This window comes from Parasteatoda tepidariorum, chromosome 8, assembly GCF_043381705.1.
Source record: "Parasteatoda tepidariorum isolate YZ-2023 chromosome 8, CAS_Ptep_4.0, whole genome shotgun sequence".
NCBI classification, from domain to species: Eukaryota; Metazoa; Arthropoda; class Arachnida; order Araneae; family Theridiidae; genus Parasteatoda; species Parasteatoda tepidariorum.
The window spans coordinates 13,002,206-13,028,585 of NC_092211.1; the positions used below are offsets into that span (position 1 = coordinate 13,002,206).

The following is a 26,380-nucleotide window of genomic DNA, read 5'->3' on the forward strand; positions in this document are numbered from 1 at the left end:
TTATTTAAAATAATAAAGTTGCATTAACTAATGGTCTAATTCAATACACAATGAATGTAAAAATAAATTTAAGTTTTTTATTTATTTTTTATTGTTTTCTTTCCTGAAAATAAAATCTACTAAGGATTTATTTGTTTAGAAATGATACTGACTGTCTAACAAATTATGAAATAAACAAGTATTGAAAGAATTTTAAGAAAAATAAAAAAAACCTATTTAAGTACTATTGCTAAATTATTAAAAAGCGTCAAAACTTTAATGTCATTTTTAACTTAAACATGATATTTAAAATTATTTGTTTAAAAAAAAACGTGATTTTGAAGCATTGTTAGACCTTCTTTAATTTATTTATTTAAAATAATAAAGTTGTATTAACTAATGGTCTAATTCAATACATAATGAATGTAAAAATAAATTTAAGTTTTTTATTTATTTATTATTATCTTCTTTTTTGAAAGTAAAATCGACTGAGGATTTATTTGTTTAGAAATGATACTGACTGTTTAACAAATTATGAAACAATCAAGTATTGAAAGAATTTTAAGAAGAAAAAAAACTTTTAGGTACTATTGTTAAATTATTAAAAAGCGTCAAAACTCAAAACATTGCTAACTTTTTATTCAATTAAAAAATATTTGTTTTAACTAATAGCCAAATTTTTTTATAATTAAAAAACGACTTAAAGACTTGTTTAAAAATAATCAAATTCTATCAAATTATTATACTTACGTGCATTAAATAAATTTTAAAAATATTAACTTTTTATAACGAAGTTAAATACAAAATTAAATTGTATTGCTTAAAATAAAAAACAATATTTGAAAAAAAAAATGAAGAATCTTTTTTTTATTCATACTTTCTTTTCATCATCCTGCTCTTAAACGAAATAACCACGGCCCAAAGAATTTGCATCCTTCAATGTATACCAGCACACATCGACATCGATGGTAATGAGAAAGCTGATATCCTGGCCAAGGAGGTCCGAGATAACTCCCAACTTTCCAACAGCCAGCCGCAGACTACTTTCTGCTACCTCTCAGAAGCACTCAATCCCTGCCCTAAACTGTGATTGAGCCATTTCCGCAACCATAGCTATATTGAGGATTAAGCACTTCAAGGGAATGAAAATGTCTCTCGATGGCCATCGAAGCAACAGAAGTTGTCCTCACTGTATCCACACCAAACTCTCTCCTGACCATATCTTTGATTGCCCAGCCATATTGGCGAAGCTCTTCAGGATCCATCTGGATCCCCCGCAGCAACTCCTCTATTCCATAGAGATTATTGTGGCCAAAGCTGTTTTAGATACTTTTGGACAAATTTAATTTTCCTTGCACTACTGGACAAGACAACAACATTAATAGATTCAGTTCAGAACAAAGAACGGAAATTTAAGATAACAGCTATTGCGCAACGATTGTCATGCAACAGTAGGCAGGGGTGATTGTGAGCCCATGTCAAAATTCCGGAAAATTTCTTNAAAAAAAAAAAAAAAAAAAAAAAAAAAAAAAAAAAAAAAAAAAAAACAATTACAATTGAAAAACATTTAAACAAGGTTTTTTTTTCCTTTTTCTCAAAATTTCTTAGTTTGCTTAAAATATATTTAAACTTTTACACATACCTATACCATTTACACATACCTATGATGACCTGGAGAAGTAATTAAAATTTACAAATATGTCTTTCTTTCTTGAGTTTATGATTATAACAACTGTTTACTGCTAAAAAATGAATATTAATCACGAATATAAGTTTACGAAGAATCCCTCTGGCTCTCCCTTACGAACAAATAAAATAAACTGTGTTTTTAAGTTCCACCTTTGAAAATTTATTTCCAGAAACTTCTGTGATCTATGATCTTTTGAAACGTCTGGACCTTCGATCTCCAGAAACTTCCGGATCACTGTTAGCGAAAATTCCGGAAATCCGGATTTTTTCCGGAGCACAATCAGCCCTGAGTAGGTCTACTAAAAATAATTGACAAGAATCGTTAAATTCTGACAGAAAAAAAAAGTAACGAAATAATGCACAATGAAACGATCGCCACGTAGCCAAAGTCTCAAGGAAAATAATTAACAAGAAACAATAAATCCTGACAAAATAAAGTGCACAGCGATCACAAAATAACAAAAGTTCAGCTGAAAATCATCTACAAGAAAAGTAAACCTCCAAAGACAAAAATGGCACATAAAGAAACTGTGCATAGCATTCTATTTCAACGCTGATCCGCGCACGAAATAGGGACTTTTCACTTTTTGTTATTCAACATCACAAAACTAACATCGTCTTCGTAGCTAGACCGTATTAACAGCTCCGCAGTTAGACGAAACCAAAATAGTCTTTGTCAGCTCAGTGACAGCGTAGGCAAGGATTCTCACATGTTAAATCGTTAAACCGTGAGCGTTGTCTTATATGACGGCTTAAATAAGATTTCTGATGCATCGACTATAACGAAAGTCTTTATATCGGTCCGCTGATATATGCATTAAATCGATATTTCGCGATGCATCGATTTATACTGAAGAGTGGCAATCACGTATATATACATATATAGAGAGTAATTTTAAAAACTTTTGAGTAATTTTAAAAATATTGACTGCAGAGAAAAATAGAACTTAAACTTATTTTGTTTTATCATAAGTGATACTGCAAAATTGTCCTTGAGAGTGATAAATGTTCAGCAAACAACATGTATATACTTATCTAGCCTCAATAATTTGGAAATGCAACATTTCTGGGAATCAAGACCAATTTTTGGGAGCTAAAATATTTTGAATAAAAAATAATGCAACAGCTTTTAGTTCTTATGGTAAATTTTATGAAAATGTTAGATCCTAGCATACATTCCTTGAACTGCCTGAAAACTAGGATCTTTAAACCCTATCCAACAACTTAAACAATTTTATAACTCATTAGTTTTTCAGTTTAAATATAGATAATTAGAAGATAGTTCATCATCATATTTGTGCAGACAGCTCAATGTGGGCCAATGTCTTCCTCTGAAGATTTCTCCATAATGACTTCTGATTTACACTTGATCTTCAATTCCTTTCATTAATTGCAAAAGAAAATCAGGCTCGACCGAGTCGGCCCAGCTCAACCACGGCCTTCCCCGCTTTCTTGTTCAAGTGGGTCTAAAAAGCAGTATCTTCTTTATTGTATTGTTATATCACTCATTCATCCAATTCATTCCATTTATTTGTATGCGTATTTAATGATATTGGGTTGTTCATAAATCCTGAACAGTTCGAAGTCAAATCTCCTTTTCGAGTTATTGTTTTCATTTACACCACCAAGTATACTCTGCAAAATCTTTCTTTCAAATACTGCGATACAATTTTCTTCCAGTTTTGACATTGTCCAAGCTTCAGAAGCATATGTCAAGACTAGCTTGACAAGAGTTTCGTAGATTAAGAACTTTGTTTTTCTAGAAAGAAACCTAGATTTAATAAATCTTCTCAGCCCATAGACAGCCCTATTTGCCAGATAGAGTTGATTTTTTATTTCAGGAGTCATTACAAAAAATGGTTCACTAATAGTAATACTTATAACATCATGCTAATAGATTCTTATCAATAAAATGAATTATACAAAATTTAAAATAGACAAATTTGCAAAAAGTTTACTCAGTTCAATACATTGTAATAAAAGTTTATTAATTTTAAAAGAAACAAGAGTCTCTCTCAGAAACTTGAAAATGAAAATATTACCAACTTGTATGCTCATCATAGATTCTTATCAATAAAATGAATAATGCAAAAGTTAAAATAGACAAATTTGCAAAAAGTTTACTCAGTTCAATACATTGTAATAAAAGTTTATTAACTTTAAAAGAAACAAGAGTCCCTGGCAGAAACTTGAAAATGAAAATATTGCCTACTTATATGCTCATTATAGATTCTTATCAATAAAATGAATAATGCAAAATTTAAAATAGAGAAACTTGCAAAAAGTTTACTCAGTTCAATACATTGTAATAAAAGGTTATTAATTTTAAAAGAAACAAGACTCCCTCTCAGAAACTTGAAAATGAAAATATCGCCTACTTGTATGCTTCTCATGGCATATTCAAATCGGCTACAGAAACATGGATCCTTGATATCTTAGCGGTGCTATCTAGAAGATCTGAAGTTGATGTAAAAGCCTGCTTGAAAGTGACAGTACCACCTTTTCTTCAGTAATCCTGAAACACAAAACCATAGAAATGATCTTAAAACAAATAGAATAAAAATAACTTTCTGAAATTTTAAAACTGTAAGGGGCATCTATTGTTATTTTCTTATACTCTGATGAAAACATATTTTACCACGAAAATTTTGAAGATGTTTTTGCTTATTTTTTAATGCTAACAGGGCACGAAATTAACAGTAGCATGTTTGTGTGACATCGTTAATATTGCAAGCAGACCTAAAGAAAATAAATTATCCTTCCTTCCCTAGATTAGCAATCAATATAAAAACAATATGCCCTTTTCTGTTTTTTTGTGTGTCAGGCTTGTGGTTGTCACAAAATAGCATATTTTAAGATAATTTTGAATAGGTATGTAACGAATATTCGGTGGGCCGAATGTTTGGCTAAATATTCAGTTACGTATTTTCTTTAAAAAAAATTTTTTTTGGCTAAATTTTTCTTAAGAGTAATCTAATATTTTATTTTTAGCCATACATTAGTAGATTTTTTACACATATTTATTAAGCTCTAAAATTTGCAAATTTATATTCCGAAAGGCAAAAGTTAAATGTTACCAATTTAAAGTATTAATTAAATTAAATAATAATAAATTAAAGTATGACATCTATTTGTATAATTTAACTAGACCCGATAATAAACAAAAGGCAGAAAAAAAGTAGACAAACAAAACCATCAGCTAATGCCGAACAATCATGGTTACGATTACATGTTCTGTTTCGAGGATACGATTATCTAAATAGTTATTTAAGTTACTTTCATTAAATTTTACAGTTAGAGGCTTTTTCAAATGTAAGAAATAAGTTTAATACATATATATATTTTTATACCTAAGAAAAGTAATTTCCAGATTGTTTGTTTGTTTATTTATTTTTCATTATTAACTGTAGATGGCTCTTTCTGCGTAGTCGGCGTAAAATTCATTTTATGGTGGCGGAAAAAGATAAACATTGCTGAATAATTATACCTCACGTCATTATGATGGTTACTAATTGCTGGAAAATAATATACACGACTTTCGAAAATATTTATGAAAATTCTAGAACTTCTTTCATAATTTTTTAATTGAATTCTTTTTATAAAAATGGGGGTTTTGTTTTCTCGATTTCGAGTAAGTATGAAACTTATCTTAGCAATATTAGCTGTCATAAACTGGTACATTTACTACTGACACACAGACCTTGGAAATATAACACATTGTAAAATCCTCAGTGATTAACTTCAGTAAAATATCTGTATTTTCTTATTTCTTTACTAAAAAGACATTATTTTTTGCTGTGTCAAAGCAAAAACAATCAAAAATAAGTAAAATTTGCATGTTTGCTTACACACTTTCTTTTATAGATTTAAAGTTTATTTTTATAACGAAATAATGACCATCTTAATATATATTATATTTGTAACATCTTGTCTTATATCTATAAGCTGATCTTGTTTACAAATATATATAGTTATGCCCATCTGAAATAATTAAGCTAATACTTTTTACTTGACTAAAAAAAAAATGTATAGATTTTTTTCCCCTCTCATTATAATATTTAAATTTCTCTGATGAATACTAGACACAGTTTCTGATGACCTTACAAACACACCTGACACTCTGCCAAACTGCTTTGTAGAACTTAAGTAGTTTGGATTTATTCCAGGTCCTATCTTTAAATAACTGGTCTTCTGCCTTGAAATGATGGTCCTTGTTTATTTAAAAGATATATTACTACAGATTAAATAAATAAATTTCCTTCTGGATTATTGCATAAAATATATATTTGTACAAAAATAAAGAAAATTGTTTTACAAATTATGAAATGAAGAGAAAAAATAAACATGCATTTGAAAAGTGATAAGATAACTAAAAGTAATTATATAGATAAAGATTTTATTAGAAAAATAAATCGTTACATCAATTTTAATTAATTATATCCATGTCTATAAATATATATATGTGTGTGTATTGATATTTTAAGATATAATTATTTTATAATTGTTTTTTATACTATATATATAATATAAATTAAATCTTACCAGTATATTTGAATTGAAAATTTAAAATTCTGACAGTGTAAGCAGTTATTTAGTTTCGGAATCAGAGTGGCACCTAACTTAATTTTTACTCCTTGAGAAGGGGATAAGTACCGAAATAAAAAATAATATGGGTTATAAATTTATTGCTTTGCTGTAAAGATAAATTGTACACTGAAAGAAAATGCGTTAAAGATACTGTAGAGGAAAACAAAAATCTTTGTTAAGTTATGTTAATTCTTGTTCAGGTGCATGTGAAGGAGTTTCTCATTAAGAGAAATACTGCATGTAAATGCTAGTTTTTCTCTATATATTTCTAACTAGGACCTTTCGTTCAAATATTTCAATATATTGTTAATTACTTCTTATATAAATAGTCACCGCCACGGGTAAAATATTCGTCTACCATGGTTTCAGTCGTGGTTCGATTCCACTTGATAAAATGTGGATGTCTAATCAAACTGTATTTTTTCTTGTCGTATATTAATGGTTCAGATTCCTTTTTAACAAATTGTCTGTAGTGGTATCTGACCTATAAAAAAGCTTTAATGTCCCAAAGCTGAGAAATAATTTGCTATGTTTTCTACTCTATTTTTGAAAAATTTCTAGCCTACTGTGAATATTTTTCTGTATTTTTCCAGATATTTTCCTTTTTTAATTCTCGATAATGTTTCTTGAGACTCCGGATAAATAATTTTTTTTAAGTTATGTATTTTTACCATCAAGTAATTTTTTGGTGTAGTTATTTGTTTATCAAAATAAATAGCAAAATTTTAATGTTTTTTTTGTTTGTGTTTTAATAATATGTTTACATAATGTATTTGTTGAAACAAAATTTAAGTAATTAGTCTGTAGTGTATTGATTAATTATAAAAAAGTCATATTTTAAAGTGGTAAACTAAATGCAAAAGAAATTTAATTGATTTCATAATAAAAAATTTTTAAGAAATGACCAAAATTCTTCTGTTAAGTTATCTATTTAGCAAATAGTTTAAATTTAATTTATCACTTATTTAAATGGCTTTAAAATTTTCTTCTTCATGCTGGAGATTTTGTTGTAGCCTATTAGATCCTGCCAATGTTCCATGAATTAAGTAAAAATGTTCTGAAGGTTTTAGCAGAACACGGTTTCGGTATTTTTAAGGTTTTGCATACATACATTTTTATATCACAAAATTACGCAATTTATATACTGGAAAACGTGTATTTTAAGTAAAACTGATGTAGATAGAAAAAATTTGCTCTGCCTTTTTTATTGACTTCCGTATAAAGTTTGCAATACTTTGGCTAAGTTTTTTTTCTTCAGAATAATATTTATCAGATGCCTTTCTTGCGCATTGTAGTGGAAAAAAATACTTATGATTTTTCTATTCTCATTTGAGAATAATGAAAAATAAAGAGTAATGAAGTAAAACATTTGGTTTTCTTTTCTGCAGAAATATTTGTTCTATTTTTTTATGCAGTAATTACTACTGATTTCCACATAGATTTTAAAATTCTATATTTTTAATATTTTATTTATTACAACAACTGAATAGAACATGCATTTGAATAGAACATGCATTTAGGTTCGCCTGATTTTGCTGTCAGTCTTTTTTCCCCCGATAATAACAGCTGCGGATTTCAGAATTTTTTATTATTATTATTTTTTTAATGTGATGAGTATATACAAAATGGGAAAAAAGAAAAAATTATTCCGTTTCCCCTTTACAAAATGTGAGAACATCGCCCATAATATTAGAATAAAAATATATTGCATATTCAATTAAAAGATAGTTTTATTTTATCCAAAAGTTTTTTTTTTGTTTTAAAGTTGACGCTTTTGTTACTTTAAATTAGTAACATGTGTATTTGTTTTTATTAAAATCATCTAGCAGAAAGATATTAGTACTGGACAGGTATGTCGCAGAAAACCTGAAAAAATTCTGCCATAGGGGTTTTGATAAATTTAAGATTGAGTAAAAACAATCTTTAAAAACACAAATCTGTAAGATTAATTAAAACTAATATGTGTTTGGGTGCCACAAGATACACTTTCGTCAAGGGGATAAAATGGCCGCATCATCTCTATAAACTATTCATCACATTTTAACTTACTAATGAAGTTGTACTTTGTAACAATGAAGTACATGTAGGTTCATGTGTTTTTTAAGTACACGTGTTTTTTATTTTATGATTTTAAATGTTTTTTCTCATGCTTGTTTTTACTAAATTTTTTACTGTTAATACTTACTATAAAGTTTTTATAAGTCTTTATGTTTGTGATTTTCAGTGCACATCTTACAATATATAAAAAGCATAGAACATATTCAGGGGTCTGACCAGGCCAAATNTTTATTCTTATTCCTGTTAATCGTGAACAATTAATATTTGTATTTTTTACTTGCTTTTTTTATGTTCTTTTTTTTATATGAATAATAATTTGTATTATTTTTTTATTTTAGTCTAAAGCATCAACTAAAGATTTGCTGGATGATATCCAGAAAGTAAATGTTACTTTTACTAATTTGTATTTTGATTTGTTTTATTCATAATGCTATTTATCAATGAAAATATTTTTTGCTTGTTTAATTGTGTATCTTTGCTTTCAAGCTACTTTTAAGTATTCCCTAATTTTTGATTTAAACAAATGAATAATTGGTTATTTTTACTACAATAGCAAATCATTTTTAAGGTCATTTTCTGCAAATAAGGCTATTCTTGGTGGGTAATGAAAACAAGAAAAGAAATTATGTCAGTAATTTCTGAATTTTTGTTCAAAGGTTCTAGACAGAAAAACATATATCAAATATTAAAGAAATTCTAAAATTATTATACGTTTTTACTGAAATGAGTTTTAGCTAATAAGAATAGAAAAATATATTAACATGGTGCATAGCGTTTTTTAAAAAGTGCTTAAAGGTGCTTATTTTCTTTTTTCATTATTTAAAAGCCCTTTAAAGTGCTTTTTTCATTCCATGGTTTTAAAAACTGCTATATTTTCCCTCAACCAAAATAAGATTTTTTTTTCTTGGCCATGTCGATTTTCGCCACATTTTATGCAAAAGCGTGCTTTAAACTTTGTTCTATTCAACGTTTTCACAATTCATTCCACCGCAATCCATTTTGGTGTACCGTCGGTCCATAGTGTAAGCACCAATCATTTTATTTGTTTGGTGAAATACTTGCGAGTCTATATGTACAACTGCTGAGCTGGGTTCGGTGAGATTATTGCCCGCTCATGTGCAACTCCCTGCATTTTGCAAAATATTCTCAATTTTAGTCTTCCTTTTCCACTCTCTGATATCGAACCGAAAAATCTCTTGATCATTTTATAATGGCTAATATAATCAAGAAAAGAGTTCTTTGTCAGAAACTAGTTATTCTATCATGATCATTTAAAGTCTTTGAAAAATTATTTTGCATTTTGTTAATGTATATAGTGCTTAAAAATATTTTTGCGTGCTTAAAAAGTACTTAAAAGGTGCTTATTTTTTGTTGAAAGATTTGGCTACACATCCCGATTAAGAATAGTCGAATAATAATTTAAGTGAATATATTTAAGTACAAGTCAATTCGTTTGCTTTAAAATTAACAGAATGAAGCAAAAATATCTTTCTTATTAGTTTTTAAAAACATTAAAATCAGAATCAGTGATGAGATTCAAGTCATTTAAAAATCGGTAATATTAAAATATTTTCGGGTTTTTTTAGAAAAAAAAAGTAATTATTATCAAATTTAATAGGAATATAAAATAGGATAAATAAACATTTATTTTAAATTTAAACTAATTATTTTTAAATATTTCCTAATAACTTTTTGATTTTTCACTTGCTTCTTCTACTTTTTTGTTGTTCACTGTGCTTGAGTCTAAGTCTTTCAGAAGTAATCTCATTAAAGAAATTTTCATTATATTCTAAATGTTTTCTACAGTCAATCTATTTCTTTTGTTCCTACTAATAGAATTCATGAGGCTAACCTCTTTTATCTTTAACAGATCTTGCGATGACAGGTCTCAAAATATTCTTTGCCTTCTGAATACTCTTAGGAATTATATGACTATCCATGTTTCCAAAAATAGTTTCAATATAATCTCTATAGTCTGTTACTTGAAAATGTGAATAAAATGCAGAGTCAGTTGATCTTCCGCTTCTCTCTAAGTAACAACGACATCTTAAGTTTTCGAATATTTCGTTTCTGAATATTTTATGAAATCTAGCCGATCCTGATCAAACTTGTTATCTCACGTTAGGGAATAATTGGTATTGATATACATGGTTTTACAATTTTGAATTATGCTATTTAACATCTTTAACCTGTAGCAAGCACTTGAGTTTTGTGTTCTCAGTAGTGAAAAATTCAGATCAAAAGACCAAGCCTGTTTAAAATTTTTTTTTGGTTTGAATATTGTGAATCGAAAAAAAAAATGGTTTTCTCCCATTTTGCAGAAAAAAGTTATTTTGAGTTTAAGTTTAATTCCAAATAGTTGTTGATTTTAAATTAACAGTGCAGTATTTAAATGTTTACCTACAATTAGAGTTTTTGCAAAACTACCAATGTAAAATAAATTAATTTGAGTAAATTTAACATAAAAACATAAAGTCTTTTGAAACTGGTTAAAATAAAATTGAAAATCATTAATTCTATGTTCTGTTAGTATTTAAAATTAGTTAAATCAAGTAGGTAATTATTGAAAAATTTAAAGTTTCTCGAACATTATTTTTATATATTTGTTAAAGATACATAAAACTTGCTACACTCAAAAGTATACCAAGAATGAGATGCTTTTCTAAATTTTATTTTTTCAGTTCAATTTTAGATTTATTTTCTGTTAAGTAAACAAATTAGCATTGTATGTATGCAATATGGTATATTCATTATTGTAACATTTTTAAATTACAATTTTTATATACTATATTTAAAAAATAGTTTGAGAAATATTCAAGATTCATTTAAACTATTTTTAAAGCTTTTTTTTCTTAATAATGCAATATGCCAATAAGAACATTGTTATTTTAAAGCTCTATTATGTTAAAATAAATGACAAAAAGGTAGTTTATTCTTTGTTTTTCTACCATTGGAACTGAAACATACCTTTACTATTATTTGTGTGTTTATATTTATATAGCCCATTTATCAATTTTTATTATTTTCATCATTCTATTATTTTTAATATCTTAATTGAGAAAATTCATTGTCTTGAATATGTCATGCTCCTTTATATTAATATTTGTAACAATAAAAAATTAATACAGTAAGTAATGTAAATACTGCTAAAATAGAAAATTTTTAAACACACTAACTATCAAGGAGGAAACTTCTTTTTCGCATACACTTCTAAAATAAAATTATATATTAAATGCTTATTTCAGTGTTAAATGGAGTTGTAAAGTAATAAATAAACTTACTTAAAATCTTTAGTTATTATACTGTTTTATTATATGTGCCTATGCCTATTTATGGAAAAGTGAATATTTTTAGTCAAATATCAATAGTTAAAAAAGATGTATGTTAAATACTTTTCAAAAGTTTAGTTGCTTTTAATTTGCGGCTTAAAATAAAATCTAACCTTTTGTTTTAAGTTAACCTTGTAATAAAAATCCTAGTTTAAACCACAAAAATCTTGGTTTATACCAAAAAAATTTTTTTTCTGACCCTGAATTTCAGTTTTGATAGTTAAAGGAGGGTCCTATCCACCTCAAATTATCAAAATTCTATTGCAATACTGTAGTTTATAAGTTTTGTTGCCCATCTTAGTAAATAATTAAGAATGATTTTCTTTTTCTTTCAGGAAATTGATTCTCTTTTGGAATACAAACACAGCACGGAACTACAGCAAAAAACACTGATACGATCTTTAGTTTTTTATTCAGTACTATTTTATATTATAATTGCGGGTTTTTTCCTGTTTTATTCATACCCAATCACTACAAAAGATAAACTAGTTTATGCCATTCCTTTTCTCATATTCCCAATTCTGTAAGTAAATTTTAACATTATGATTTCTATTTACTTGTATGTTTTATGAATATTTATTAAGACTTTTTAAAATGTTTTCTGCTGAAATATACTATACCATGTGTTTAGGGAGGAACAAGCTTTCCTTCATCAGGTAGTTAAAAATAGTAAGGGGAAAAAAATGAAGAATGGGAGGGTGAAAAGATTCAACTAGCAACGGGAATTAGAAAGACAGATATGTCTTAAGAAGTTTTGAAAAATATTCATGTGTTCTACACAAGTTTTGTATTCTAAAAGTTCTATGTTGTAGTTTTTGCTTATTTTTCTAATTATTTTTAGTAGTAGTATGATTTATAACCACTTCTTTTTAAAAAAGAATTACGAATCCTGTTTGTTCTGCTAGACTTTGAAAACTGTAGGTCCTTGAGACTGAGGACTTTTTGATTCCTGAGTTTTTTTTTCTAAATGCGGGTCTCTATTTAAAATAATACAAACTTCTAAATACACGGATAAAAAATAAAAATGTTTTATGATAAAAATGTGATTATTAATTAATTCTGTTTTAATAATTCAACATTGAATTAAAACTAAAATTTCTATGCCAATTCAACTCAAAAAATTATTTATTTTCATTTTCACTTTGTGCTGTTTTAAAGTTTTATTTAATTTTGCCTGCAGTTTTGCGCTATTTTTTATTTTTTTAAAAAAATTTTATAATGGTGAATTACATATTCTGAGTATTCCATGTAACTTTTTTCACATTCCCATTCAATTTTTGGCACAATTAGCGTGTTGTAGTGTTTAAGCGGAATTGCTTGTAAACTATTTAAAATGTTTTTTTTAACACAAATTCTAACTGCATGTTTTATTATTAACAAACTATTTTTGCTCTTTGCATAAGAGTGTTAATTTTCTTTTATCAACTTCTTCAAATACTTATGTTTTTATCATGGAGTTTGTGCTTTAAGTTTTGATATTATATTTTAGGTTGTATATTTTGAAAAAATTTCTCCAGTGGTATTTTGTTCAAAAAATTCGTAGAAATGATGAGAATTTATTTGATTTGAAGAAAAGAAAAAAGTCTCTTTTAGAGTTTGCAATGGAGACTGAAACATATAAAGTTGTGAAGGAATTGTTGGAAAAATATGATCCAGAATATCATAGAAAGGTAAAATGTAATTCCAATAATGTCAGTTTTGCTTTCATTTGCTGCTAATGACATGCAAAATGTCTAAAACAATAATCAACATTTGTAAAAATATTTCTAATTGCTTAAGCATTTGCATGACCCTTGAAGCAATAACTTACGAAATAAAAGCAAATATATCTGAGTTTTTAAACTCTGCAAACAAACAAGGTCGAGATAATTTATTCAATTTAATGAGTATGCAGCTAGCTTTGAATAGTTCGTAATTAAAATATTTTAATTAAACTGTAAATATATTAAATATAAATATGTTTATATTTTATTGTTTATTCTGTATATGCTATGGTTCCTTACATAATTTTGTTAAAATTTATACCATTAAAAACATCTATGCAACAAAAATACATCTGTAAAACATGTCTGTTTGTGTGCAACTAAACTCTACATTTAAAGTAAATTCCTTTGAGTGCTCTCTAAATTAATGAGAAACTTTGATACTTTATGTTTTAATGGAATTCAAACATTACCTAAGCATCTAGCAGACTTCTGCTTGCTTATTTTTGCAGACAAGTGGAAAATATAAGACATGATTAAAGAATTTGCTTGCTTATTTTTGAAGACAAGTGAAAAATATAAGATGTGATTAAACAAGAAAAAATTCCTTTAAAATTATGAAATCAATTACATTTGCGAAAAAAATTACATTATAAAGTCCAGTTTAAATGAGTGTATAAGGGTGATTTTTTTTAAACAGCAAATTAGTCTGCTAACATGGTTTTTCGAAGTTCTTTCGTGAAGGAAAATAAAAAAAAAAGCCACAATTTAAGTGTGTGACACTTGATTGATAAGTGCTTGACCCTTTTAAGTAACACTTGAAGCAAAGCTATAATTTTATATTGTGTGTACCATCTTGCTGTAAAGCATTATCTGGGCTTTAGAACAGACAAATAACTAAAATATTTTAAAAGTTATTAAACATTTTTAAAAATTGCCAATTTGACAACATTTTCCCACTTAATTGAAAATTATCAAAATCATTGCCTTATTTCCATCTTTTGCAAATTTTTAAGAGCCCAGATAATGCAGCATTGTTGTAAATATTTAAGTATTAAAAAATTTGACACACAAAAGCTTTACATTATCTCAAAACTGTGACTTTCCTCCATATTGATGTTTTGTGCCATTTTCAGAATAATGATAGAGGGCGCTGTCTAAAGATAGTCCAAACTTTACCTAACAGTCTTGAGTAACTGTTGCAAAATCACAGCAGTTATGCAAAAAAGCATCATTTCATGCTACTGCAGGGTCTTCAAAAAACAACCTCAAGTCTAAGGTCCCTAAGTATATGCTCATTTAATATTTGGAGATCCCTCAAGCACTTCAATTGGGCTGTTCACTTATCAATATATAGGCTATATACTATAGTTGCTTCACTGGTTATCTGTTTAAAAAAAATTTTCTTCCAAAATTGAGTTATTGTCCAATTTAACCACTCTAACAGCTTTCATTTTCCTCTGATAATAATTAACGCTAATTTTAGAGCTACAAGCTACTATAAAAGTCAACATGAACACAAAATAATGTAATTTTTTAAATTATTTTTTTTCAAACTTGTAAATGTTAATTTCTTTTATCTGAAGCTCACAAATATTTCATTATGTGTGTCATTTAAATGAAATTGGAATGAGGCTATTTATATTGACTTTCTAGCATAACTAATATTACTTTAATACTTTCAGGTTTTTGAACCAAGACCTGCAATTCAAGCAGCACCACAATTATATAGAGGTTCTTTTACAGAACTTGGTAACAATTTCTGCTTTGTAACTTTTTTGTTTTAATAATATTTTCTATTGATGTTTAAATGTTTTTGTTTCACTTAGCAGAAATCTTCCTAGAATTAATAAAAAAAATGGAGCTTCTCTTTCTGAGCTCCATTACTGTGTTAAAATTTTAAATTTAAAAATGTGTTTCTTCTCCTTTTTTTTTATATTTAAAGTAGATAAAATTCAGATAACAATATTTCCCTAACTTTTACAGCATTTGTATAGGCTTTGAAAAAGGTCTAAACTCATAAATCAATTTTTAATATCTTTAAAAATTGTATAATTTTCATTTTTGATTCACAGAATCGTGGTTACCTTTAGGTTTTTGAAATGCTCCATTTTTTTTTCTTTTGTTTCATATTTACATGTTCATAGCATTCATATTTTTTTGGTATCTTTCACAAGAGTTATTTATTGTTTTAGAAAGTTTAGTAATGTCAAAGTTGAAAAATTTAAAAAAGTTTTTTTTTTCTTTTTCATTCTACTTTTAAGCATGAAGTCTGATTTAATTTTTTTGTGCAAAAATAAAATTTTTTAAAGTATCTGTACAGTAAAACAAATTATCTAGTAAATGTTTTCACTCTATTTAATATATTTTTATTAAATAACACATATATTTGCTCGATTTATACCTTATAACTTTTGATTTCTCTAGTACTATTTTCCCTGAATCTAAATTATTTGTTAAATAAAATATTGTATTTATTAAGCTGATTTTCTTGTTTATATATTATTATTTTAGATTTAAGGCGTCGAAACACATCTCCTAAACAGCCATCTCCTCCTATAGCCTTAGGAAACACTGCTGGAAAAACGATTACAGTTAACAACACAGCAGGTGCTCCAAATATTTTTCCTATGTTTACAGCCAGACCCCCTACTAACCAACCTTACCCCCCTGCATATTTTCAAAGGCCTGGCCCAAGATTCGGTATGTTTGTGTGCTAGATATTTGACATCATAGTTTTGCATGCGTCAGAATAATTTAATTACTAATCCAGTACACTTTATGCATCTCTATAACGAATCATATACTGATAATTTTACTCCTTTTTTTACCAAAAATATTTAAAAATTGTATCAATTATCAGAATTTAATCTTATAAAATAAGTGATAATTGTGTCACTAATAGAATCTTTAGGATACCATTTTATTCTTGGAATGTATGTAACTGTGTCTAGTCTTAAGAAAATTTCTTTATATATATTTTTTTTTGTTGTTAAATATACATATTTCTATGTTGCATATGCTTTTTATTATTTATTGTTATAATATCTGTGATAAAAACTTACCCTCTTGAGTTTTTTCTTAGTATTTAAAGAAAATTTTTTAAAAAAGATTTAGACATTTAAAATTAGACATTTAAAAAAAAAATTTTTTTTAAATGCCTTTTTATTGATTTTTGCATGTATTTTTTTATTATTTTATTGTTTTAATACCTAACTGCTTCACTCTGTAATATCTGTGTGAATAACTAATTCTCTTGAGTTTTTACATATTATTTGAAGAAAAAAAAACATTAAGAAAAAGACTATGCATGCTTTTTATTATTTCATTATTTTAATATCTGTGTAACTCTGTAATATATGTGCCAATAGCTAATGCTCTGCAGCGTTTGCTTAGCATGTATTTATTTCGAATCAAAGACTATTTTTTAGACTTTAATCATTTAAATCTAAAGAATATTAACCTGTTGAGAGCTGGCTAAATATGAATTAGGTTTAAAATAAGTAAATAGGTGTTGAATGAAATGTCAGAATGGTGTTGGACAAATATCTTCTTCCTAATCCCCAAAATTAGCAGGGCTAAACAATGTCCATGAAATTCATGACCCGAAGAAAGTCGGTCACCAAAAGTGGGTTTTCTAGAATGTCCCTCTTGTCCAGTCCAAGACAGTCCAGGATATGTTGGGGAGAAGCCTGCATGTTGTGACACCTGGCGCAGTTTGGGAAGATTTTAGCGCTAATACAAATATAAATGTATTAAGTATTATAAACTTTGTTTTAATATGAAGCACTCATAAAATGTTGATCAAAAAATTCGATTCATATGGTAAATTTTTATTTAATGTTATAATTGAAAAAAAAAATATTCTTGATAAATAAGTTTTTGCATGAGTGGTAGATCCTTTAAATTAGGATTCAAAGTATTTTAGACTTCTTGATTTCCAATTCTATACTTAATATGTTATTAACTTATCTAAGTAATTTTTTAACTTGTTTATTTAATTAAAATAGGAAGTAAAATAAATGTAGAAATAATTCTATTCATAATGAATAAATATACTCATCAATGTTACTAAAATAAATGTAAAAGAAAATGCAGAGCTGTTTGAATATCAGTTTAAAACTAATTAAATTTAAAAATAAATTTTATATTCATGGTTGAATTTTTAATAATTTTTTTTACGCAAAGACATTTTTATGTTTAAAAAATTAGTTTTTATCAATTATACTCGTTGTGACTCAATATGTTATTTATTTGACTAAAAAAATTTTTGAAAAAATATCTATCTCTAAATTTAAAATAATTATTAGTTCAAATTTAACATAAAAACATGTTTTAATGCATGCTTTACATACATAGATATTTCTAAGATTTTAATTTTTACCTTAAACAAGTGTATACCAAGATTATGCTGCCAATTTTTACTGTTATAGAATTTCAAAATTTTGTGACTGGTGCCTTAATTGTTATTTTATGAAACCTTTGTCTTTTCCTGTAACAATAGTATCCAGTTAGACTTATTTGAATCTCAGTAGAAACAATATATATATTTTTTTTTAATTAATCTGAAAATTTAGTTGTAACAGTCTCTTACTCTAAATTTCAAAAATTCTACTGCTTGACTTCATTTAACTTCCCTATTGCATTTTGTAACTTCTGTCTTCGGAAGATTTTAATCCAGTATTATGAAATTAAGTAAGGAATTAAATTTGAAACTTGTTTAGGATTTTAGATTTTTGTAAACTTTTAATGTTGAACTTGTTAAGAACTTGGTAAGTTTGACCATGAATTCTGAGTTTAAATTTTTTTCCAAACAGGAATACTCTTGGACGCTTTTAGTATTATTTATGTATTTTTTTAATGTATTATTAATAATTTTTTTAAAATTGAAAACTGCATACTGTTTTTCCTTTTTACTTTTTATCTCCTTTTAACTAGATTGTACAAATTAATTGACTTACAGATCAGAAGAAATATTACCCTTAATGACTTTTAATCTAATGATCATATTTTCTCTTACTAAAAACAAATTTTAATTGCATAAATGATTGATTTTAAATAAGTTAACTTATTTAATAGCTAACTTATTGAATAAATTACAGAAACAGACATAAAAATGTACTTTTTCTGAATAAACATGCCTTATTTTCATCAGATTTTGAATCTTGACTTTGAAAATGTGTATGTAAAATGAGGGTGTAAGCAGCAAAATATTATTAAGAGAGGGATTGAAAGTTTGAACCCCAGAATGTTAATTTCACTTTTTGTGTATTTTACCTTATCTCGAGTTCAAAAAACTCTTGTATGTAATTATGAAATTTTTTTATTCAGAGACATTTCTATGTTAAATAATAAAAATAAAATTTATAATTATTTTATTTAGTGATAGTGAAGCAAAATTTGAATTAAAAGGTATATGGAGTTTGATTTTTCCCTAATACTTTCCAAGTTATAAAATTTCTGAAAAGCTGTACTTTTAGATTTTCATTTCTTAAGAACTATTTGATCAATTTTGTTCAAATTTTGTTTATGGCATTTAAAATTATATAGTTTGTAAGGTTGGGAAAATTTGAGTTTGAAATGGTGAATAAAATTTTATACAAAATTTAGGAAAAGTACTTTTGAGTCTATATTTGCTAATTAAGGATTAACAATTAGTCTGTGAAATTCCACTCATTAGAACAAAAGTTATTTAAGGCAAGCTTAGAAAAAACTGAGTTTTTCTTTTTCTAAAAAAAAAAAAGTTTAAAAAAAATGTTTCTCTGTGGTGTAAACCAGGTTTTTTTTCTTCGTTTGTTTTAATCATTCAAAGTGAATGGTTATATAATATTTTATACTCTAAATTAAAAGTAATTAAAAACTGTTTCATAAAAGCTTTTACAATTGTTAATCAATAATTTCAATAAATAATTGCCCATTTATGTTCCATGAAAAAAGAATAAATGAAAATTTTGAATATGCTGATATTATTAGTTTTAAATTCTGCTTAACGTTGAAGATCTAAGAGTTGTACTAGTAATGTATTTAAAAGAGTACGTTCCCCTTTGCTAGCTAATTATGTATAAAATGTCTTATTTCAACATTGTCATTCTTAAGCATTATAAAATTATAACATTAGTATAATTTAAAAAGGAAACTTGTTTTAATTTTTTTACTATTTTTTCAGTTATACTTAAACTAAAAGTATTGATATTAATTGGTTAAAATTTAAGTTTTTATCCATTATTATTAATTTATTAATATTAGGTTTTATTATTAATATTAAGTTTTTATTCATATTATTAAGTTTATAACATTGTTCTATGTTGTTACCTTTGGTATATTATGTCTTTTAGTTGGATGCGGTACTGCAGACTCTGACTTCTGTATATTAAACTCTGGAGAGAAGCAGAATGCTTATATTTCTCCCTCATTCTTATTTTTTCCTCACTTTTGTATTGTCTTTACTACCTTTAATTACGTATATTATTTTATGAACAATTATTTATTTTTTCTTACATTAATTTAGTTTTGTTTTAGTAGAATATAATATAGCTTAGAACTGGCAATTTTGCTATAAAATAATTCTAAGTAATCAAAAGTTTAATTCATATAATTATATAAGCTGTAATGGCACATTTTAAAGAAAAAATTATTATTTTTTTTTTAATAATATATTCACTTTAATTCTTCCTCAATTGATTTTAATAAAGTTTATCTATTAAAATCTATATAGTTGAAATATCTGAATTTAACCAGCTAAATTGTTCCCAGATAAGTCTTATATTTCAATTTAACTTTTGGCTCTTCTGGTTGAGAGTGTAAATTTCAAAAACATTGATAATAAATACTATTGTTTCATTTAAGTCTGGAAATTTTTAAATTTAAATTCGCTATCTTTATATTCTTCTCATAATGTAAATATTTCTTAAAAAAATCTATATGGTCAAATTGCTATTAAGCAATTCTAATGTTTCAAGTAAAGATGATTAATGTAATAATGTTAACTTCAAAACAATTTTATTCAAGCATTTTTTTTTTAGTGAGGCCTCCAATGCCACCTATGCCAAGGCCTGTTTTACCTCGGGAAAGGACCATAGTAGATCGCTTAGTCGATTATGTTGTGGGAGATGGTCCTTCAAATCGATATGCTCTCATCTGTCGGCAGTGCCTCTCTCACAATGGAATGGCTCTAAAAGAAGAGTTTGAGTACATTGGTAAGCTGTATCTTCCTTTCTGAGCTCTAGTTTATGCTTTATTTGTGTTTATCTTGTCAATTTGTTTTTATTTTTACTAGAGTTATTTTTCCTGTGAAGTAGAAATTCAGTAGTTTTTAGTTGATGATTACCATTTTATTCTATTTTATAACCCTCGTTGAACAGCCGACCCAATTTTTAGATTTACGACTACTAATGTTTTTAGATTTACGACTACTAACAAGGGAATTCCTGGATCAAGTGTAGGAGAAATCTGTCTTCTTTTTTTTGTTTTTTTTGTCAGCATACATAACTTAAGGTTTTAACCGATTACGGTTTGTTATCTCCTTGAAATTACAATCCTCACCAGTTAATAAATCAAAGCTGTTTTTTACTTTTGCTTTATCTGTAATACTCCGTATACATTATCCGTGCAAATCTTTATTTTTTCTGTATGTAGATGATGCCACTAAATTAAGTTAAAATATTTTGTTCTTAATAGAATTTTAATGCCAAAAGCTAAGATTGTCATGCTTTTCTTGAAAATCACTAAAAACTAATTCTATATTTTGTCTGTTTTGTATTGACTTGATACGAAAAAAAGTTAGGAAAAATTATTGATCAATAACTATTAGTTTATTTTTAAAATATATTTTTATCACAATGATAGTCTTTTCAGAAATCATGAAACTTGCAAATTGATTTCTCTAAAAAATAAAGCACGGCGTATTAAAAATATTTTAAAGCATAGTCTTCTTCATGAAATGTTCTTTCTTATGTGTCATGCTGCATTTTCTTGAAATAATGCAGTGTTATAAAATAATGCAAAATTTCTATATTTATTTTAATGTGAACATTAATTCTTAATGCTCCAATGAATAGCTTTCAGGTGTTGCTACTGTTTTCAATTTAACCCACCTAGAAATCAGCAACCACCCCCTCCAAAACTGACTTTGCCTGCTCCTACAGCTCCCCCAGCAATAGAAGCTCCTTTATCTGGAAGGTCATCTACTAGTGGGGGTAAGTCTATTTTTATTTTCAATTAAATGATGTCAGTGTGTTTGTGTAATAATTATATACTGATTGGTGTAACTTTTTTGTCCCCACCCTTCCTACATTTTTTGTATGTTTTGTTTTGATTACTTTTTTAGTATGTTCTTTTTCAATCATACCTAAGTAACTATCTCGCAAAACTGAATTTAATGTAATTCAATGTATCAATATTATTTACTAAGTATCAATATTATTAACCTAGCAGAAAATGAAATTATTTGCCTCTGTATCATTTGACTTTTTATGGAGAATATACAACTGCAAAGATGATTGTGTTCCGGGAAGAATCCGGATTTCCGGTTCTCTTGCCAACCTAGATCCAGAAATCCAGGGTTCAGAAGTTTCAACACATCATCAGTCACATTTATGTATAAAAATTCTTGTATATTTTATTTAAAAATATTAGAACTAGAATTTATACTTGGCATCTATTTTATTTGTAAATATTTTTTTCTTGCAGAATAGTAAATGGGATTCAAGATAAAAGTAAACTTATACATAATTATTAATTTAAATTATGCTGCATATAATTTAGAATTTTATGTTGTGAAATTTATAGAGACATTATTTTTTTGAAATGCGTCATTAATGATTTTCCTCAAGAAATGTTCAGCATTTTTGAGAAGGACTCACAATCACCCCAGCACTGTTTTTAAGAATTATTTCAAGTGTAGATAGGTGTTGTTAGTTGAATTAGTTGTATTTGGCAAAAGATAGTTTAAACTAGGTATGTGACAGATATTCACCCTATTCACCATATAATCAGCAATAGCCTAATTTTACAATTATTCAACATCAAATACAGCCTAAAATTATACCTAAGAACAAGGCACATCTGGCAAATAATTTTAACACTAAATAATTAGTAAAAAAAAAAATGTTTGTTTTAAATATTAAAATGGATGAGCTAGTTACAGAATTAAATGCACATTGATTGTTGTTTAAATAGTATCAACCTTTTCAGATGAAATAGTCCATTTATGTATTTATTCTTTAATATTCATAAAAAGCTAAATCCATGAATGGATTTTTTTATTAATTTAAAATGGATGAGCTAGTTATAGAATTAAATGTCACAAATGCACATTGACTGTTGTTTAAATAGTATGAACCTTTTCAGATGAAACCGATGCTGGGAACATTAGTGATAACGATAGTTCTCCTATCATTACACCGCAGGAAACGAGTGTTGCAGATGATAGTCAAGAATTTACTCATGATTTAACTAACCAAAGGCTAAGTATCAGCTCAGATGTATCTGAAATACAAGCTAACTTAGTTGAAGATTTACCCCAAACTTCGCCTGATAAAAAAGATGAAAGTTCGACTCACGAGGAAACATTTGAAGCAGAATCTTGAAAGTATCACTTGAGTGCTTGCTTACTTGCTGCCAAATTGCACAGAGAAATATTTTTTTAAATTTCTCAAAATAGCAAAAATCTTTTTATGAAATTTTTCACTTGAAGTGTTTGTTATGAAAACGTTTTAAAAAAAAGTAAATTATTTTTTCAACCTTTGCTACAAGAATCAGTTTAATCCCGTGTTTTTAACCTGACATTTATTTAATAATGGGGTAGGTTTTTCTGCTAGTGTTTTTAAATTTAGATACCTATTTAATTTTTAACTTTAATGTATATGATATAAATTTATTCTCTGCAGTAATATCATATTGTAAGGCTGCATTTGTTTAACGTCACTAAAATGTTTTTTTAATGCATTGAACTCTCGCTACTACGATATTCAATACAACAACTCCCTTTATTACAATAATTTTTAGTGGTCCCAACAAACTTGCATCTGAATCAATGTCATGCTCCTCTCAATATTACGATATTCTCTGAAGCAATAAACCCCTTTAAAACGATTTTTTTCTTCCAAATTTCAACTTTATTTTCTCCATTTATTATTTGTTTTCAAGTAATGTTTAAAAAAAATCTTATTTTATCATCTTTTGCCATCTTTTCTGACAAGACTAACTCCTGACCACCCCCAAGAGTTACATTCTTAGAATTGCCTCCCCAAACTCTTAAGAAATCACAGGTGTAACATTCCTATTTGATTTCATTTCCTTTATGATAAAAGCTGATCATGAGTCACAAATGACCACAAGCATCACATTAACACCTGAAAGAGAATTTTTTCTGTAGAGGGTGGGTTGAGTACCATGAACAAACGAAAATAATTTTCGTGTGTTGGCTTCAATGCATACTTTGTTGGTTGACTTGATAGTAAAAAGAAAAAAGAATAAACAAACAAAAATATCAGATTATTTTCAATAAAAATGGTTTTCAGGTATTTTTACAATTTAATTTCCGAATTTATTTCTGTTGTTTTTAACATTTAACCAAAATTAATACTCTGCAAATTAATTTTTTATATAATATATAAATATATTTATAGTTAATACATATTACACAGTAAAGTTTAAAAAAAATCTTATTGTGCCCCCAAAGTATGTAGGCCCTCGATATAACAATATGTCCCTCTATAACAATATATTTATTTGATCCCCAAAATATTGTTGTAGAGAGGTTTTACTGTATTTATTAACTTATGAGTATAGATGCAAAATTTATCTCTGTTTGCAATCTTAGTTTGTTATGTATTTTCTCATCTAGATTAAAAATAGTATTTATTTTTAAATTATAGTGTAAATAATTTAGCGTTGTTATTCTTTTTGTATTTTGATTATGAACATTTTATGTTTTCAGTTTTAACCTAGTTTATGATACAAGCGTTTCAAAAAGTATATGAGTTAAAAATAAAATTGTGTTCACAAAAACACAATGTTTCATTTAAGTATTTGTATCTTAAGTGAATGTCTTGTGTGCCACTTCAAAATATTTCAGGAATTCTAATCTCAGAATTTTAATAGAATGTTTTTTATCCCATGTTATTAAAACATGTATTTATTAGTACAAAAAAAGATATTCATCGTTTATTACATGTAGAAACCACTAATTTAAAAAAAATTATGAATCAATTTACAAAAACTGCTTCAAAGGTTTTTAAACTTTATAAAAATACTTCATTATGTGTTGATAAATAAGAAAAGGAAATTATAGGTTCATATCAATATTAAATCATTGCAATTGTAATATATTTATGTATCAGACAAATACCTTTAATCGATGTTTTATGTGTCACATAAATAAACTGTTTCCTTTATTTAAATCTCAGAATCAGTATTTATTGTTACAATAATATTTTATTCATTATGAATAAACTAATTTTTAGACATTTATTGTTACATAACATTTAATAAATTTTTTTAAGTTAATACATAATAAACATAAATATGTTATATATAACCCAAATATGATATTTACTTTTACTTATTAAAATAAAATATTTTGTATTCCAATAAATGAAGAATGGATAATTATTTTTATTAGTATTTTCTATACCAGTTTTTATATCTAATCAATAAAGTATTTTACAGTAATGTGAGTAAATATTTATAAAAGATGCAAGAATTTTTTCTTTTTCAACTATTTGTGTATTTTTTATAAATGTGTCGAATCCAAACTAAAATTCTTTAAACCCACTTATATTGTATTTTGTGAATTTTTATTACAAATCTTGTTTTCACATTTTTAACTTACATTGTTAACTATTTAGTCTATTTTGTGAAGCTTACCTTATGAACTAATGGTGAATTACTAAAATACCTTACAGTTTGTTTTTAAGACTTTTTTTTTTTTTTGGAAGTTCTGTCATCACTTGAATGCTTTTTTGCAAATTTTATGCTGTTTTCAACTGATGTGCCTTTGTAGCAGTTATTCATGACTCTTAGGTTAAGTGTAGCCTATCTTTAGCCAGTTGCCACTATACTAACTCTGTTAATGAATGAGTTTGTGAATTTGGCAATAGGCCACAGTTTTGTGAAAATGAAAAATATTTTATTTTGTTTTATTTAAAAAAGTTACTCTAGTGTTGCATTATCTGGGCTCATAAAAATTATCATCTAGGTTGAAAAATCTCGCTTTAATTCAGTATTTTAAAAATGTTTAATAACTTGCAAAATATTTAAGCTATTTTTCCCTTTTAAAGTACATATAATTTTTTTATAGCAAATATATTATCGATATTTTTAGCTGAGAATTATAGCTTTGCCTCAACCATAATATACTTAAACTGTGGCTTTTTTATTTTATTTTTTTGAAGATAAAGCTTTGAAAAACACTTAATAATTTAGTAACAAAAGAAAAAATAATTCTTGGGAAGTTTTATTATTTATTTTGATAATTTTATTTTTAAAAGTAAATCCTATTTTAAATGCATTCAGTGCCCCTTGGAGTGGAGTTTAGAGCTGAGATTGACAGATCAGTTTAATAATTAGTTACATCATTAGATCTTTGATTACTTAATCATTATTTTGTTTGTTAACAACTTGCTCAGATTGGATGTTTATCCTTTATTGAAATGTGTGTTCTAGTTATGTTAGAATAACTATTTATTCTTTTGTTATTTTGTTGTCATTTAAAAAAAAAAAAAGACTGTTTATTTTTGTCTTATAAAATGTTCTTTGTTGATTGATTGTGCTTTTCCGCATGTAATTTGAATATACTAAAACATGTCTCAAACTGTTATAATTCTAATCTATTAATTAGCTATAATTTCAACTGGATTTTCACTGCTTCCCCTGGTTACCTGATTTGATCAAAAATTTCCCTGGTATTTATTTATTCTTTAAATTTTCCTTAATAGTTGGGAAAGGTCTAAAAAAAATCCCTGCAAATTCTTGACTTTTATTTTTTTTACTTTTTTCATTGAAAACTCTCTGTTTTTAAATTAATTCAATAAT

General features: G+C 26.5%; 2 protein-coding genes across 6 annotated transcripts in view; one reads left to right on the forward strand and one right to left on the reverse strand.

Annotated features, from left to right (window-relative positions):
* The window catches only part of LOC107439393 (zinc finger CCCH domain-containing protein 11A), a 45,593-nt gene extending 40,714 nt beyond the window's left edge, over positions 1–4,879 (reverse strand). The window contains exons 1-2 of one of the 4 annotated variants that reach the window (XM_071184390.1): positions 4,746–4,879; positions 4,047–4,183 (exon numbers count right to left, since the gene is read on the reverse strand). The gene's annotated coding sequence lies outside the window, so the exon portion shown is untranslated. Of the gene's footprint in view, positions 1–4,046; positions 4,637–4,745 lie in introns of those variants that run through there. The other 3 variants (XM_071184392.1, XM_071184389.1, XM_043042811.2) reach the window with 3 other exon arrangements.
* Positions 4,880–5,067: 188 nt separating this feature from the next.
* LOC107455685 (endoplasmic reticulum junction formation protein lunapark-A) lies at positions 5,068–24,340 on the forward strand. Of its 2 annotated transcripts, none has more exons than XM_043042816.2 (9): positions 5,068–5,299; positions 8,652–8,693; positions 11,978–12,165; positions 13,132–13,312; positions 15,031–15,097; positions 15,860–15,955; positions 20,368–20,541; positions 21,403–21,540; positions 22,694–23,832. In XM_043042816.2, the coding sequence occupies exons 1-9, from the start codon at positions 5,273–5,275 to the stop codon at positions 22,930–22,932; spliced, it is 1,152 nt and encodes a 383-aa protein (XP_042898750.1). In that variant the 5' UTR covers positions 5,068–5,272; the 3' UTR covers positions 22,933–23,832. The 2 variants fall into 2 exon arrangements, with proteins under 2 accessions (XP_042898750.1, XP_042898749.1); XM_043042815.2 differs by having other exon boundaries at positions 5,071–5,299; positions 15,860–16,048; positions 22,694–24,340.
* The last annotated feature ends 2,040 nt before the right edge of the window (positions 24,341–26,380 follow it).